The sequence below is a fragment of the Ascaphus truei genome, unplaced genomic scaffold, assembly GCF_040206685.1.
Source record: "Ascaphus truei isolate aAscTru1 unplaced genomic scaffold, aAscTru1.hap1 HAP1_SCAFFOLD_667, whole genome shotgun sequence".
NCBI lineage: Eukaryota > Metazoa > Chordata > Amphibia > Anura > Ascaphidae > Ascaphus > Ascaphus truei.
This window is the reverse complement of record NW_027457000.1, coordinates 73,889-91,545: the sequence shown is the minus strand read 5'-3', so window position 1 is coordinate 91,545 and position 17,657 is coordinate 73,889. Positions and strand designations below refer to the sequence as shown.

At 53.0% G+C, this 17,657-nt stretch overlaps 1 protein-coding gene across 1 annotated transcript in view; it reads left to right on the top strand.

Moving 5' to 3' along the window:
- LOC142485933 (carbonic anhydrase 4-like) overlaps positions 1–17,657 on the top strand; it is a 141,766-nt gene that overhangs the window by 77,837 nt on the left and 46,272 nt on the right. Inside the window, exon 7 of the mRNA XM_075584596.1 lies at positions 9,399–9,468. Within this exon, the coding sequence (XP_075440711.1) occupies positions 9,399–9,468 (70 nt within the window). The remainder of the gene's footprint in view (positions 1–9,398; positions 9,469–17,657) is intronic.

Here is a 17,657-nt window from a genome sequence, read left to right as displayed (position 1 = left end):
GATGTGTTGGGGTGACAGGGTACCAGCCCTGTGATGTGTTGGGGTGACGGGGTACCAGCCCTGTGATGTGTTGGGGTGACGGGGTACCAGCCCTGTGATGTGTTGGGGTGACAGGGTACCAGCGCTTTGATGTGTTGGGGTGACAGGGTACCAGCCCTGTGATGTGTTGGGGCGACGGGTTACCAGCCCTGTGATGTGTTGGGGTGACGGGTGATGGGGTACCAGCCCTGTGATGTGTTGGGGTGACGGGGTACCAGCGCTGTGATGTGTTGGGGTGACAGGGTACCAGCCCTGTGATGTGTTGGGGTGACCGGTGATGGGGTACCAGCCCTGTGATGTGTTGGGGTGACGGGGTACCAGCCCTGTGATGTGTTGGGGTGATGGGGTACCAGCCCTGTGATGTGTTGGGGTGACGGGGTACCAGCGCTGTGATGTGTTGGGGTGACGGGGTACCAGCCCTGTGATGTGTTGGGGTGTTGGGGTACCAGCCCTGTGATGTGTTGGGGTGATGGGGTACCAGCCCTGTGATGTGTTGGGGTGACAGGGTACCAGCCCTGTGATGTGTTGGGGTGTTGGGGTGTTGGGGTACCAGCCCTGTGATGTGTTGGGGTGACGGGGTACCAGCCCTGTGATGTGTTGGGGTGACGAGGTACCAGCCCTGTGATGTGTTGGGGTGACAGGTGACGGGGTACCAGCCCTGTGATGTGTTGGGGTGACAGGGTACCAGCGCTGTGATGTGTTGGGGTGACAGGGTACCAGCCCTGTGATGTGTTGGGGTGACAGGGTACCAGCCCTGTGATGTGTTGGGGTGACAAGGTTCCAGCCCTGTGATGTGTTGGGGTGACAGGGTACCAGCCCAGTGATGTGTTGGGGTGACGGGCTACCAGCCCTGTGATGTGTTGGGGTGACGGGGTACCAGCCCTGTGATGTGTTGGGGTGACAGGTGATGGGGTACCAGCCCTGTGATGTGTTGGGGTGACAGGGTACCAGCCCTGTGATGTGTTGGGGTGACGAGGTACCAGCCCTGTGATGTGTTGGGGTGATGGGGTATCAGCCCTGTGATGTGTTGGGGTGATGGGGTACCAGCCCTGTGATGTGTTGGGGTGACGGGGTACCAGCCCTGTGATGTGTTGGGGTGACGGGGTACCAGCCCTGTGATGTGTTGGGGTGACAGGGTACCAGCCCTGTGATGTGTTGGGGTGACAGGGTACCAGCCCTGTGATGTGTTGGGGTGACAGGTGACGGGGTACCAGCCCTGTGATGTGTTGGGGTGACGGGGTACCAGCCCTGTGATGTGTTGGGGTGACGAGGTACCAGCCCTGTGATGTGTTGGGGTGATGGGGTATCAGCCCTGTGATGTGTTGGGGTGATGGGGTACCAGCCCTGTGATGTGTTGGGGTGACGGGGTACCAGCCCTGTGATGTGTTGGGGTGACGGGGTACCAGCCCTGTGATGTGTTGGGGTGTTGCGGTACCAGCCCTGTGATGTGTTGGGGTGACGGGGTACCAGCCCTGTGATGTGTTGGGGTGTTGCGGTACCAGCCCTGTGATGTGTTGGGGTGACAGGGTACCAGCCCTGTGATGTGTTGGGGTGACAGGTGACGGGGTACCAGCCCTGTGATGTGTTTAGGGTGACAGAGTACCAGCCCTGTGATGTGTTGGGGTGACAGGGTACCAGCCCTGTGATGTGTTGGGGTGACAGGGCACAAGCACTGTGATGTGTTGGGGTGACGGGGTACCAGCCCTGTGATGTGTTGGGGTGACAGGGTACCAATGCTGTAATGTGTTGGGGTGATGGGGTACCAGCCCTGTGATGTGTTGGGGTACCAGCGCTGTGATGTGTTGGGGTGACGGGGTACCAGCCCTGTGATGTGTTGGGGTGACAAGGTACCAGCCCTGTGATGTGTTGGGGTGATGGGGTACCAGCCCTGTGATGTGTTGGGGTGACGAGGTACCAGCCCTGTGATGTGTTGGGGTGACGGGGTACCAGCCCTGTGATGTGTTGGGGTGACAGGGTACCAGCCATGTGATGTGTTGGGGTGACAGGGTACCAGCCCTGTGATGTGTTGGGGTGACAGGTGACGGGGTACCAGCCCTGTGATGTGTTGGGGTGACGGGGTACCAGCCCTGTGATGTGTTGGGGTGACGGGGTACCAGCCCTGTGATGTGTTGGGGTGACAGGGTACCAGCCCTGTGATGGGTTGGGGTGACAGGGTACCAGCCCTGTGATGTGTTGGGGTGACGGGGTACCAGCCCTGTTATGTGTTGGGGTGACAGGGTACCAGCCCTGTGATGTGTTGGGGTGACAGGGTACCAGCCCTGTGATGTGTTGGGGTGACGGGGTACCAGCCCTGTGATGTGTTGGGGTACCAGCCCTGTGATGTGTTGGGGTGATGGGGTACCAGCCCTGTGATGTGTTGGGGTGACAGGGTACCAGCCCTGTGATGTGTTGGGGTGACGGGGTACCAGCCCTGTGATGTGTTGGGGTGACAGGGTACCAGCCCTGTGATGTGTTGGGGTGACAGGGTACCAGCCCTGTGATGTGTTGGGGTGACAGGGTACCAGCGCTGTGATGTGTTGGGGTGACGGGGTACCAGCCCTGTGATGTGTTGGGGTGATGGGTACCAGCCCTGTGATGTGTTGGGGTGACAGGGTACCAGCCCTGTGATGTGTTGGGGTGACGGGGTACCAGCCCTGTGATGTGTTGGGGTGACAGGGTACCAGCCCTGTGATGTGTTGGGGTGACGGGTTACCAGCCCTGTGATGTGTTGGGGTGACAGGGTACCAGCCCTGTGATGTGTTGGGGTGACAGGGTACCAGCCCTGTGATGTGTTGGGGTGACAGGTGACGGGGTACCAGCCCTGTGATGTGTTGGGGTGACGGGGTACCAGCCCTGTGATGTGTTGGGGTGACAGGTGATGGGGTACCAGCCCTGTGATGTGTTGGGGTGACAGGGTACCAGCCCTGTGATGTGTTGGGGTGACCGGTGATGGGGTATCAGCCCTGTGATGTGTTGGGGTGACGGGGTACCAGCCCTGTGATGTGTTGGGGTGACAGGGTACCAGCCCTGTGATGTGTTGGGGTGACGGGGTACCAGCGCTGTGATGTGTTGGGGTGACAGGGTACCAGCCCTGTGATGTGTTGGGGTGACAGGGTACCAGCCCTGTGATGTGTTGGGGTGACAGGGTACCAGCCCTGTGATGTGTTGGGGTGACGGGGTACCAGCCCTGTGATGTGTTGGGGTGACGGGGTACCAGCCCTGTGATGTGTTGGGGTGACGGGGTACCAGCCCTGTGATGTGTTGGGGTGACAGGGTACCAGCCCTGTGATGTGTTGGTGTGTTGGGGTACCAGCCCTGTGATGTGTTGGGGTGACAGGGTACCAGCGCTGTGATGTGTTGGGGTGACAGGGTACCAGCTCTGTGATGTGTTGGGGTGTTGGGGTACCAGCCCTGTGATGTGTTGGGGTGACAGGGTACCAGCCCTGTGATGTGTTGGGGTGTTGGGGTACCAGCCCTGTGATGTGTTGGGGTGACGGGGTACCAGCCCTGTAATGTGTTGGGGTGACGGGGTACCAGCCCTGTGATGTGTTGGGGTGATGGGGTACCAGCCCTGTGATGTGTTGGGGTGACGGGGTACCAGCCCTGTAATGTGTTGGGGTGACGGGGTACCAGCCCTGTGATGTGTTGGGGTGATGGGGTACCAGCCCTGTGATGTGTTGGGGTGACGGGGTACCAGCCCTGTAATGTGTTGGGGTGACGGGGTACCAGCCCTGTGATGTGTTGGGGTGATAGGGTACCAGCCCTGTGATGTGTTGGGGTGACGGGGTACCAGCCCTGTAATGTGTTGGGGTGACGGGGTACCAGCCCTGTGATGTGTTGGGGTGATGGGGTACCAGCCCTGTGATGTGTTGGGGTGACGGGGTACCAGCCCTGTGATGTGTTGTGGTGTTGGGGTACCAGCCCTGTGATGTGTTGGGGTGACAGGGTACCAGCCCTGTGATGTGTTGGGGTGACAGGGTACCAGCCCTGTGATGTGTTGGGGTGACAGGGTACCAGCCCTGTGATGTGTTGGGGTGACGGGGTACCAGCCCTGTGATGTGTTGGGGTGACAGGGTACCAGCCCTGTGATGTGTTGGGGTGATGGGGTACCAGCCCTGTGATGTGTTGGAGTGACGGGGTACCAGCCCTGTGATGTGTTGGGGTGACAGGGTACCAGCCCTGTGATGGGTTGGGGTGACAGGGTACCAGCCCTGTGATGTGTTGGGGTGACGGGGTACCAGCCCTGTTATGTGTTGGGGTGACAGGGTACCAGCCCTGTGATGTGTTGGGGTGACAGGGTACCAGCCCTGTGATGTGTTGGGGTGACGGGGTACCAGCCCTGTGATGTGTTGGGGTACCAGCCCTGTGATGTGTTGGGGTGATGGGGTACCAGCCCTGTGATGTGTTGGGGTGACAGGGTACCAGCCCTGTGATGTGTTGGGGTGACGGGGTACCAGCCCTGTGATGTGTTGGGGTGACAGGGTACCAGCCCTGTGATGTGTTGGGGTGACAGGGTACCAGCCCTGTGATGTGTTGGGGTGACAGGGTACCAGCGCTGTGATGTGTTGGGGTGATGGGGTACCAGCCCTGTGATGTGTTGGGGTGATGGGTACCAGCCCTGTGATGTGTTGGGGTGACAGGGTACCAGCCCTGTGATGTGTTGGGGTGACGGGGTACCAGCCCTGTGATGTGTTGGGGTGACAGGGTACCAGCCCTGTGATGTGTTGGGGTGACGGGTTACCAGCCCTGTGATGTGTTGGGGTGACAGGGTACCAGCCCTGTGATGTGTTGGGGTGACAGGGTACCAGCCCTGTGATGTGTTGGGGTGACAGGTGACGGGGTACCAGCCCTGTGATGTGTTGGGGTGACGGGGTACCAGCCCTGTGATGTGTTGGGGTGACAGGTGATGGGGTACCAGCCCTGTGATGTGTTGGGGTGACAGGGTACCAGCCCTGTGATGTGTTGGGGTGACCGGTGATGGGGTATCAGCCCTGTGATGTGTTGGGGTGACGGGGTACCAGCCCTGTGATGTGTTGGGGTGACAGGGTACCAGCCCTGTGATGTGTTGGGGTGACGGGGTACCAGCGCTGTGATGTGTTGGGGTGACAGGGTACCAGCCCTGTGATGTGTTGGGGTGACAGGGTACCAGCCCTGTGATGTGTTGGGGTGACAGGGTACCAGCCCTGTGATGTGTTGGGGTGACGGGGTACCAGCCCTGTGATGTGTTGGGGTGACGGGGTACCAGCCCTGTGATGTGTTGGGGTGACGGGGTACCAGCCCTGTGATGTGTTGGGGTGACAGGGTACCAGCCCTGTGATGTGTTGGTGTGTTGGGGTACCAGCCCTGTGATGTGTTGGGGTGACAGGGTACCAGCGCTGTGATGTGTTGGGGTGACAGGGTACCAGCTCTGTGATGTGTTGGGGTGTTGGGGTACCAGCCCTGTGATGTGTTGGGGTGACAGGGTACCAGCCCTGTGATGTGTTGGGGTGTTGGGGTACCAGCCCTGTGATGTGTTGGGGTGACGGGGTACCAGCCCTGTAATGTGTTGGGGTGACGGGGTACCAGCCCTGTGATGTGTTGGGGTGATGGGGTACCAGCCCTGTGATGTGTTGGGGTGACGGGGTACCAGCCCTGTAATGTGTTGGGGTGACGGGGTACCAGCCCTGTGATGTGTTGGGGTGATGGGGTACCAGCCCTGTGATGTGTTGGGGTGACGGGGTACCAGCCCTGTAATGTGTTGGGGTGACGGGGTACCAGCCCTGTGATGTGTTGGGGTGATAGGGTACCAGCCCTGTGATGTGTTGGGGTGACGGGGTACCAGCCCTGTAATGTGTTGGGGTGACGGGGTACCAGCCCTGTGATGTGTTGGGGTGATGGGGTACCAGCCCTGTGATGTGTTGGGGTGACGGGGTACCAGCCCTGTGATGTGTTGTGGTGTTGGGGTACCAGCCCTGTGATGTGTTGGGGTGACAGGGTACCAGCCCTGTGATGTGTTGGGGTGACAGGGTACCAGCCCTGTGATGTGTTGGGGTGACAGGGTACCAGCCCTGTGATGTGTTGGGGTGACGGGGTACCAGCCCTGTGATGTGTTGGGGTGACAGGGTACCAGCCCTGTGATGTGTTGGGGTGATGGGGTACCAGCCCTGTGATGTGTTGGAGTGACGGGGTACCAGCCCTGTGATGTGTTGGGGTGACAGGGTACCAGCCCTGTGATGTGTTGGGTGACGGGGTACCAGCCCTGTGATGTGTTGGGGTGACAGGGTACCAGCCCTGTGATGTGTTGGGGTGACGGGGTACCAGACCTGTGATGTGTTGGGGTGACGGGGTACCAGACCTGTGATGTGTTGGGGTGACAGGGTACCAGCCCTGTGATGTGTTGGGGTGACAGGGTACCAGCCCTGTGATGTGTTGGGGTGACGGGGTACCAGCCCTGTGATGTGTTGGGGTGACAGGGTACCAGCCCAGTGATGTGTTGGGGTGACGGGGTACCAGCCCAGTGATGTGTTGGGATGACGGGGTACCAGCCCTGTGATTTGTTGGGGTGACCGGTGATAGGGTACCAGCCCAGTGGTGTGTTGGGGTGACAGGGTACCAGCCCTGTAATGTGTTGGGGTGACGGGGTACCAGCCCTGTGATGTGTTGGGGTAACAGGGTACCAGCCCTGTGATTTGTTGGGGTGACCGGTGATGGGGTACCAGCCCTGTGATGTGTTGGGGTGACCGGTGATGGGGTACCAGCCCTGTGATGTGTTGGGGTGACCGGTGATGGGGTACCAGCCCTGTGATGTGTTGGGGTGACCGGTGATGGGGTACCAGCCCTGTGATGTGTTGGGGTGACCGGTGATGGGGTACCAGCCCTGTGATGTGTTGGGGTGACCGGTGATGGGGTATCAGCACTGTGATGTGTTGGGGTGACGGGGTACCAGCCCTGTGATGTGTTGGGGTGACAGGGTACCAGCCCTGTGATGTGTTGGGGTGACGGGGTACCAGCGCTGTGATGTGTTGGGGTGACAGGGTACCAGCCCTGTGATGTGTTGGGGTGACAGGGTACCAGCCCTGTGATGTGTTGGGGTGACAGGGTACCAGCCCTGTGATGTGTTGGGGTGACGGGGTACCAGCCCTGTGATGTGTTGGGGTGACAGGGTACCAGCCCTGTGATGTGTTGGGGTGACGGGGTACCAGCCCTGTGATGTGTTGGGGTGACGGGGTACCAGCCCTGTGATGTGTTGGGGTGACAGGGTACCAGCCCTGTGATGTGTTGGTGTGTTGGGGTACCAGCTCTGTGATGTGTTGGGGTGACAGGGTACCAGCGCTGTGATGTGTTGGGGTGACAGGGTACCAGCCCTGTGATGTGTTGGGGTGTTGGGGTACCAGCCCTGTGATGTGTTGGGGTGACAGGGTACCAGCCCTGTGATGTGTTGGGGTGTTGGGGTACCAGCCCTGTGATTTGTTGGGGTCACAGGGTACCAGCCCTGTGATGTGTTGGGGTGACAGGGTACCAGCCCTGTGATGTGTTGGGGTGACAGGGTACCAGCCCTGTGATGTGTTGGGGTGACGGGGTACCAGCCCTTTGATGTGTTGGGGTGACGGGGTACCAGCCCTGTGATGTGTTGGGGTGACAGGGTACCAGCCCTGTGATGTGTTGGGGTGATGGGGTACCAGCCCTGTGATGTGTTGGGGTGACGGGGTACCAGCCCTGTGATGTGTTGGGGTGACAGGGTACCAGTCCTGTGATGTGTTGGGGTGACAGGGTACCAGCCCTGTGATGTGTTGGGGTGACAGGGTACCAGCCCTGTGATGTGTTGGGGTGACAGGGTACCAGCCCTGTGATGTGTTGGGGTGACAGGGTACCAGCCCTGTGATGTGTTGGGGTGACGGGGTACCAGACCTGTGATGTGTTGGGGTGACAGGGTACCAGCCCTGTGATGTGTTGGGGTGACAGGGTACCAGCCCAGTAATGTGTTGGGGTGACGGGGTACCAGCCCAGTGATGTGTTGGCGTGACGGGGTACCAGCCCTGTGATTTGTTGGGGTGACCGGTGATAGGGTACCAGCCCAGTGGTGTGTTGGGGTGACAGGGTACCAGCCCTGTGATGTGTTGGGGTGACGGGGTACCAGCCCTGTGATGTGTTGGGGTGACAGGGTACCAGCCCTGTGATTTGTTGGGGTGACCGGTGATGGGGTACCAGCCCTGTGATGTGTTGGGGTGACCGGTGATGGGGTACCAGCCCTGTGATGTGTTGGGGTGACTGGTGATGGGGTATCAGCCCTGTGATGTGTTGGGGTGACGGGGTACCAGCCCTGTGATGTGTTGGGGTGACAGGGTACCAGCCCTGTGATGTGTTGGGGTGACGGGGTACAAGCGCTGTGATGTGTTGGGGTGACGGGGTACCAGCCCTGTGATGTGTTGGGGTGACAGGTGACGGGGTACCAGCCCTGGGATGTGTTGGGGTGACAGGGTACCAGCCCAGTGATGTGTTGGGGTGACAGGGTACCAGCCCTGTGATGTGTTGGGGTGACAGGGTACCAGCGCTGTGATGTGTTGGGGTGACGGGGTACCAGCCCTGTGATGTGTTGGGGTGACGGGGTACCAGCCCTGTGATGTGTTGGGGTGACGGGGTACCAGCCCTGTGATGTGTTGGGGTGATGGGGTACCAGCCCTGTGATGTGTTGGGGTGACGGGGTACCAGCCCTGTGATGTGTTGGGGTGATGGGGTACCAGCCCTGTGATGTGTTGGGGTGACGGGGTACCAGCCCTGTGATGTGTTGGGGTGACGGGGTACCAGCCCTGTGATGTGTTGGGGTGACGGGGTACCAGCCCTGTGATGTGTTGGGGTGCCAGCCCTGTGATGTGTTGGGGTGACGGGGTACCAGCCCTGTGATGTGTTGGGGTGCCAGCCCTGTGATGTGTTGGGGTGACAGCCCTGTGATGTGTTGGGGTGCCAGCCCTGTGATGTGTTGGGGTGCCAGCCCTGAGATGTGTTGTGGTGCCAGCCCTGTGATGTGTTGGGGTGCCAGCCCTGTGATGTGTTGGGGTGCCAGCCCTGTGATGTGTTGGGGTGCCAGCCCTGTGATGTGTTGGGGTGCCAGCCCTGTGATGTGTTGGGGTGCCAGCCCTGTGATGTGTTGGGGTGCCCGCCCTGTGATGTGTTGGGGTGCCAGCCCTGTGATGTGTTGGGGTGCCAGCCCTGTGATGTGTTGGGGTGCCAGCCCTGTGATGTGTTGGGGTACCAGCCCTGTGATGTGTTGGGGTGCCAGCCCTGTGATGTGTTGGGGTACCAGCCCTGTGATGTGTTGGGGTACCAGCCCTGTGATGTTGGGTTGCCAGCGCTCCCTTCATGGCTCTCTCTTCTCCCCCCAGGTCTCGGTCACCGCCAGCACTTCCCATCTCACAGCTTTGTCTGACTTATTAGGACATGTCTCCGCTCCGGGTAACGCGTTCCTCTGACACTCTCATTCACTTTTGTCTGGCTGCGGTTTCTATATTCTTCCGTTTTTCTGCGTGCTAGTGAGCTCTCCGGTTTCTGACACTCTCTTGTGATCTCTCTGGTTTCTGACACTCTTGTGATCTCTCTGGTTTCTGACACTCTCTTGTGATCTCTCTGGTTTCTGACACTCTCTTGTGATCTCTCTGGTTTCTGACACACTCTTGTGATCTCTCTGGTTTCTGACACTCTCTTGTGATCTCCCCGGTTTTTGACACACTCTTGTGATCTCTCTGGTTTCTGACACTCTCCTTTGATCTCTCTGGTTTCTGACACTCTCTTGTGATCTCTCTGGTTTCTGACACTCTCTTGTGATTTCTCTGGTTTCTGACACTCTCTTGTGATCTCTCTGGTTTCTGACACTCTCTTGTGATCTCTCTGGTTTCTGACACTCTCGTGATCTCTCTGGTTTCTGACACTCTCTTGTGATCTCTCTGGTTTCTGACACTCTTGTGATCTCTCTGGTTTCTGACACTCTCTTGTGATCTCCCTGGTTTTTTACACACTCTTGTGATCTCTCTGGTTTCTGACACTCTCTTGTGATCTCTCTGGTTTCTGACACTCTCTTGTGATCTCTCTGGTTTCTGACACTCTCTTGTGATCTCTCTGGTTTCTGACACTCTCTTGTGATCTCTCTGGTTTCTGACACTCTCTTGTGATCTCTCTGGTTTCTGACACTCTCTTGTGATCTCTCTGGTTTCTTACACTCTCTTGTGATCTCTCTGGTTTCTGACACTCTCTTGTGATCTCTCTGGTTTCTGACACTCTCTTGTGATCTCTCTGGTTTCTGACACCCTCTTGTGATCTCTCCGGTTTCTGACACTCTCTTGTGATCTCTCCGGTTTCTGACACTCTCTTGTGATCTCTCCGGTTTCTGACACTCTCTTGTGATCTCTCTGGTTTCTGACACTCTCTTGTGATCTCTCTGGTTTCTGACACACTCTTGTGATCTCTCTGGTTTCTGACACTCTCTTGTGATCTCTCTGGTTTCTGATACTCTCTTGTGATCTCTCTGGTTTCTGACACTCTCTTGTGATCTCTCTGGTTTCTGACACTCTTGTGATCTCTCTGGTTTCTGACACTCTCTTGTGATCTCTCTGGTTTCTGACACTCTCGTGATCTCTCTGGTTTCTGACACTCTCTTGTGATCTCTCTGGTTTCTGACACTCTCTTGTGATCTCTCTGGTTTCTGACACTCTCTTGTGATCACTCTGGTTTCTGACACTTGTGATCTCTCTGGTTTCTGACACTTGTGATCTCTCTGGTTTCTGACACTTGTGATCTCTCTGGTTTCTGACACTCTCTTGTGATCTCTCTGGTTTCTGACACTCTCTTGTGATCTCTCTGGTTTCTGACACTCTCTTGTGATCTCTCTGGTTTCTGACACACTCTTGTGATCTCTCTGGTTTCTGACACCCTCTTGTGATCTCTCCGGTTTCTGACACTCTCTTGTGATCTCTCCGGTTTCTGACACTCTCTTGTGATCTTTCTGGTTTCTGACACCCTCTTGTGATCTCTCCGGTTTCTGACACTCTCTTGTGATCTCTCCGGTTTCTGACACTCTCTTGTGATCTCTCCGGTTTCTGACACTCTCTTGTGATCTCTCCGGTTTCTGACACTCTCTTGTGATCTCTCCGGTTTCTGACACTCTCTTGTGATCTCTCTGGTTTCTGACACTCTCTTGTGATCTCTCTGGTTTCTGACACTCTCTTGTGATCTCTCTGGTTTCTGACACACTCTTGTGATCTCTCTGGTTTCTGACACTCTCTTGTGATCTCTCTGGTTTCTGACACACTCTTGTGATCTCTCTGGTTTCTGACACTCTCTTGTGATCTCTCTGGTTTCTGACACTCTCTTGTGATCTCTCTGGTTTCTGACACTCTCTTGTGATCTCTCTGGTTTCTGACACTCTTGTGATCTCTCTGGTTTCTGACACTCTCTTGTGATCTCTCTGGTTTCTGACACTCTCGTGATCTCTCTGGTTTCTGACACTCTCTTGTGATCTCTCTGGTTTCTGACACTCTCTTGTGATCTCTCTGGTTTCTGACACTCTTGTGATCTCTCTGGTTTCTGACACTTGTGATCTCTCTGGTTTCTGACACTTGTGATCTCTCTGGTTTCTGACACTTGTGATCTCTCTGGTTTCTGACACTCTCTTGTAATCTCTCTGGTTTCTGACACTCTCTTGTGATCTCTCTGGTTTCTGACACTCTCTTGTGATCTCTCTGGTTTCTGACACACTATTGTGATCTCTCTGGTTTCTGACACCCTCTTGTGATCTCTCCGGTTTCTGACACTCTCTTGTGATCTCTCCGGTTTATGACACTCTCTTGTGATCTCTCTGGTTTCTGACACACTTGTGATCTCTCTGGTTTCTGACACACTCTTGTGATCTCTCTGGTTTCTTACACTCTCTTGTGATCTCTCTGGTTTCTGACACTCTCTTGTGATCTCTCTGGTTTCTGACACTCTCTTTTGATCTCTCTGGTTTCTGACACTCTCTTGTGAGCTCTCTGGTTTCTGACACTCTCTTGTGATCTCTCTGGTTTCTGACACTCTTGTGATCTCTCTGGTTTCTGACACTCTTGTGATCTCTCTGGTTTCTGACACTCTTGTGATCTCTCTGGTTTCTGACACACTTGTGATCTCTCTGGTTTCTGACACTCTCTTGTGATCTCTCTGGTTTCTGACACTCTCTTGTGATCTCTCTGGTTTCTGACACTCTCTTGTGATCTCTCTGGTTTCTGACACTCTCTTGTGATCTCTCTGGTTTCTGACACTCTTGTGATCTCTCTGGTTTCTGACACTCTCTTGTGATCTCTTTGGTTTCTGACACTCTCTTGTGATCTCTCTGGTCTCTGACACTCTCTTGTGATCTCTCTGGTTTCTGACACTCTTGTGATCTCTCTGGTTTCTGACACTCTCTTGTGATCTCTCTGGTTTCTGACACTTGTGATCTCTCTGGTTTCTGACACTCTCTTGTGATCTCTCTGGTTTCGGACACTCTCTTGTGATCTCCCCGGTTTCTGACACTCTCTTGTGATCTTTCTGGTTTCTGACACACTCTTGTGATCTCTCTGGTTTCTGACACTCTCTTGTGATCTCTCTGGTTTCTGACACTCTTGTGATCTCTCTGGTTTCTGACACTCTCTTGTGATCTCTCTGGTTTCTGACACTCTCGTGATCTCTCTGGTTTCTGACACTCTCTTGTGATCTCTCTGGTTTCTGACACTCTCTTGTGATCTCTCTGGTTTCTGACACTCTCTTGTGATCTCTCTGGTTTCTGACACTCTCTTGTGATCTCTCTGGTTTCTGACACTTGTGATCTCTCTGGTTTCTGACACTTGTGATCTCTCTGGTTTCTGACACTCTCTTGTGATTTCTCTGGTTTCTGACACTCTCTTGTGATCTCTCTGGTTTCTGACACTCTCTTGTGATCTCTCCGGTTTCTGACACTCTTTTGTGATCTCTCCGGTTTCTGACACTCTCTTGTGATCTCTCCGGTTTATGACACTCTCTTGTGATCTCTCTGGTTTCTGACACACTTGTGATCTCTCTGGTTTCTGACACTCTCTTGTGATCTCTCTGGTTTCTTACACTCTCTTGTGATCTCTCTGGTTTCTGACACTCTTGTGATCTCTCTGGTTTCTGACACTCTTGTGATCTCTCTGGTTTCTGACACACTTGTGATCTCTCTGGTTTCTGACACTCTCTTGTGATCTCTCCGGTTTCTGATACTCTTTTGTGATCTCTCCGGTTTCTGACACTCTTTTGTGATCTCTCCGGTTTATGACACTCTCTTGTGATCTCTCTGGTTTCTGACACACTTGTGATCTCTCTGGTTTCTGACACTCTCTTGTGATCTCTCTGGTTTCTTACACTCTCTTGTGATCTCTCTGGTTTCTGACACTCTCTTGTGATCTCTCTGGTTTCTGACACTCTCTTTTGATCTCTCTGGTTTCTGACACTCTCTTGTGAGCTCTCTGGTTTCTGACACTCTCTTGTGATCTCTCTGGTTTCTGACACTCTTGTGATCTCTCTGGTTTCTGACACTCTTGTGATCTCTCTGGTTTCTGACACTCTTGTGATCTCTCTGGTTTCTGACACACTTGTGATCTCTCTGGTTTCTGACACTCTCTTGTGATCTGTCTGGTTTCTGACACTCTCTTGTGATCTCTCTGGTTTCTGACACTCTCTTGTGATCTCTCTGGTTTCTGACACTCTCTTGTGATCTCTCTGGTTTCTGACACTCTTGTGATCTCTCTGGTTTCTGACACTCTCTTGTGATCTCTTTGGTTACTGACACTCTCTTGTGATCTCTCTGGTCTCTGACACTCTCTTGTGATCTCTCTGGTTTCTGACACTCTTGTGATCTCTCTGGTTTCTGACACTCTCTTGTGATCTCTCTGGTTTCTGACACTTGTGATCTCTCTGGTTTCTGACACTCTCTTGTGATCTCTCTGGTTTCGGACACTCTCTTGTGATCTCCCCGGTTTCTGACACTCTCTTGTGATCTTTCTGGTTTCTGACACACTCTTGTGATCTCTCTGGTTTCTGACACTCTCTTGTGATCTCTCTGGTTTCTGACACTCTTGTGATCTCTCTGGTTTCTGACACTCTCTTGTGATCTCTCTGGTTTCTGACACTCTCGTGATCTCTCTGGTTTCTGACACTCTCTTGTGATCTCTCTGGTTTCTGACACTCTCTTGTGATCTCTCTGGTTTCTGACACTCTCTTGTGATCTCTCTGGTTTCTGACACTTGTGATCTCTCTGGTTTCTGACACTTGTGATCTCTCTGGTTTCTGACACTTGTGATCTCTCTGGTTTCTGACACTCTCTTGTGATCTCTCTGGTTTCTGACACTCTCTTGTGATCTCTCTGGTTTCTGACACTCTCTTGTGATCTCTCTGGTTTCTGACACACTCTTGTGATCTCTCTGGTTTCTGACACCCTCTTGTGATCTCTCCGGTTTCTGACACTCTCTTGTGATCTCTCCGGTTTCTGACACTCTTTTGTGATCTCTCCGGTTTCTGACACTCTCTTGTGATCTCTCCGGTTTATGACACTCTCTTGTGATCTCTCTGGTTTCTGACACACTTGTGATCTCTCTGGTTTCTGACACTCTCTTGTGATCTCTCTGGTTTCTTACACTCTCTTGTGATCTCTCTGGTTTCTGACACTCTTGTGATCTCTCTGGTTTCTGACACTCTTGTGATCTCTCTGGTTTCTGACACACTTGTGATCTCTCTGGTTTCTGACACTCTCTTGTGATCTCTCTGGTTTCTGACACTCTCTTGTGATCTCTCTGGTTTCTGACACTCTCTTGTGATCTCTCTGGTTTCTGACACTCTCTTGTGATCTCTCTGGTTTCTTACACTCTCTTGTGATCTCTCTGGTTTCTGACACTTTTGTGATCTCTCTGGTTTCTGACACTCTTGTGATCTCTCTGGTTTCTGACACACTTGTGATCTCTCTGGTTTCTGACACTCTCTTGTGATCTCTCTGGTTTCTGACACTCTCTTGTGATCTCTCTGGTTTCTGACACTCTCTTGTGATCTCTCTGGTTTCTGACACTCTCTTGTGATCTCTCTGGTTTCTGCCACTCTTGTGATCTCTCTGGTTTCTGACACTCTCTTGTGATCTCTTTGGTTTCTGACACTCTCTTGTGATCTCTCTGGTCTCTGACACTCTCTTGTGATCTCTCTGGTTTCTGACACTTGTGATCTCTCTGGTTTCTGACACTCTCTTGTGATCTCTCTGGTTTCCGACACACTCTTGTGATCTCTCTGGTTTCTGACACTCTCTTGTGATCTCTCTGGTCTCTGACACTCTTGTGATCTCTCTGGTTTCTGACACTTGTGATCTCTCTGGTTTCTGACAATCTCGTGATCTCTCTGGTTTCTGACACTTGTGATCTCTCTGGTTTCTGACACTCTCTTGTGATCTCTCTGGTTTCTGACACTCTCTTGTGATCTCCCCGGTTTCTGACACTCTCTTGTGATCTTTCTGGTTTCTGACACACTCTTGTGATCTCTCTGGTTTCTGACACTCTCTTGTGATCTCTCTTGTTTCTGACACTTGTGATCTCTCTGGTTTCTGACACTCTCTTGTGATCTCTCTGGTTTCTGACACTTGTGATCTCTCTGGTTTCTGACACTCTCTTGTGATCTCTCTGGTTTCTGACACTCTCTTGTGATCTCCCCGGTTTCTGACACTCTTGTGATCTCTCCGGTTTCTGACACTCTCTTGTGATCTCTCCGGTTTCTGACACTCTCTTGTGAACTTTCCGGTTTCTGACACTCTTTTGTGATCTCTCCGGTTTCTGACACTCTCTTGTGATCTCTCTGATTTCTGAAACTCTCTTGTGATCTCTCTGGTTTCTGACACTCTCTTGTGAACTCTCTGGTTTCTGACACTCTCTTGTGATCTCTCTGGTTTCTGACACTCTCTTGTGATCTCTCTGGTTTCTGACACTCTCTTGTGATCTCTCTGGTTTCTGACACACTCTTGTGATCTCTCTGGTTTCTGACACTCTTGTGATCTCTCTGGTTTTTGACACTCTCTTGTGATCTCTCTGATTTCTGACACTTGTGATCTCTCTGGTTTCTGACACTCTCTTGTGATCTCTCTGATTTCTGACACTCTCTTGTGATCTCTCTGGTTTCTGACACTCTCTTGTGATCTCCCCGGTTTCTGACACTCTCTTGTGATCTCTCTGGTTTCTGACACTCTCTTGTGATCTCTCTGGTTTCTGACACCTGTGATCTCTCTGGTTTCTGACACTCTCTTGTGATCTCTCTGGTTTCTGACACTCTCTTGTGATCTCCTCGGTTTCTGACACTCTCTTGTGATCTCTCTGGTTTCTGACACTCTCTTGTGATCTCTCTGTTTTCTGACACTCTCTTGTGATCTCTCTGGTTTCTGACACTCTCTTGTGATCTCTCTGGTTTCTGACACTCTCTTGTGATCTCTCTGGTTTCTGACACTCATTTGTGATCTCTCCGGTTTCTGACACTCTCTTGTGATCTCTCTGGTTTCTGACACTCTCTTGTGATCTCTCTGGTTTCTGACACTCTCTTGTGATCTCTCTGGTTTCTGACACTCTCTTGTGATCTCTCTGGTTTCTGACACTCTTGTGATCTCTCTGGTTTGACACTCTTGTGATCTCTCTGGTTTCTGACACTCTCTTGTGATCTCTCTACTTTCTGACATTCTCTTGTGATCTCTCTGGTTTCTGACACTCTTGTGATCTCTCTGGTTTCTGACACTCTTGTGATCTCTCTGGTTTCTGACACTTTCTTGTGATCTCTCTGGTTTCTGACACTCTTGTGATCTTTCTGGTTTCTGACACACTCTTGTGATCTCATCGGTTTCTGACACTCTCTTGTGATCTCTGTGGTTTCTGACACTCTCTTGTGATCTCTCTAGTTTCTGACAATCTCGTGATCTCTCTGGTTTCTGACACTTGTGATCTCTCTGGTTTCTGACACTCTCTTGTGATCTCTCTGGTTTCTGACACTCTCTTGTGATCTCCCCGGTTTCTGACACTCTCTTGTGATCTTTCTGGTTTCTGACACACTCTTGTGATCTCTCTGGTTTCTGACACTCTCTTGTGATCTCTCTTGTTTCTGACACTTGTGATCTCTCTGGTTTCTGACACTCTCTTGTGATCTCTCTGGTTTCTGACACTTGTGATCTCTCTGGTTTCTGACACTCTCTTGTGATCTCTCTGGTTTCTGACACTCTCTTGTGATCTCCCCGGTTTCTGACACTCTTGTGATCTCTCCGGTTTCTGACACTCTCTTGTGATCTCTCCGGTTTCTGACACTCTCTTGTGAACTTTCCGGTTTCTGACACTCTTTTGTGATCTCTCCGGTTTCTGACACTCTCTTGTGATCTCTCTGATTTCTGAAACTCTCTTGTGATCTCTCTGGTTTCTGACACTCTCTTGTGAACTCTCTGGTTTCTGACACTCTCTTGTGATCTCTCTGGTTTCTGACACTCTCTTGTGATCTCTCTGGTTTCTGACACTCTCTTGTGATCTCTCTGGTTTCTGACACACTCTTGTGATCTCTCTGGTTTCTGACACTCTTGTGATCTCTCTGGTTTTTGACACTCTCTTGTGATCTCTCTG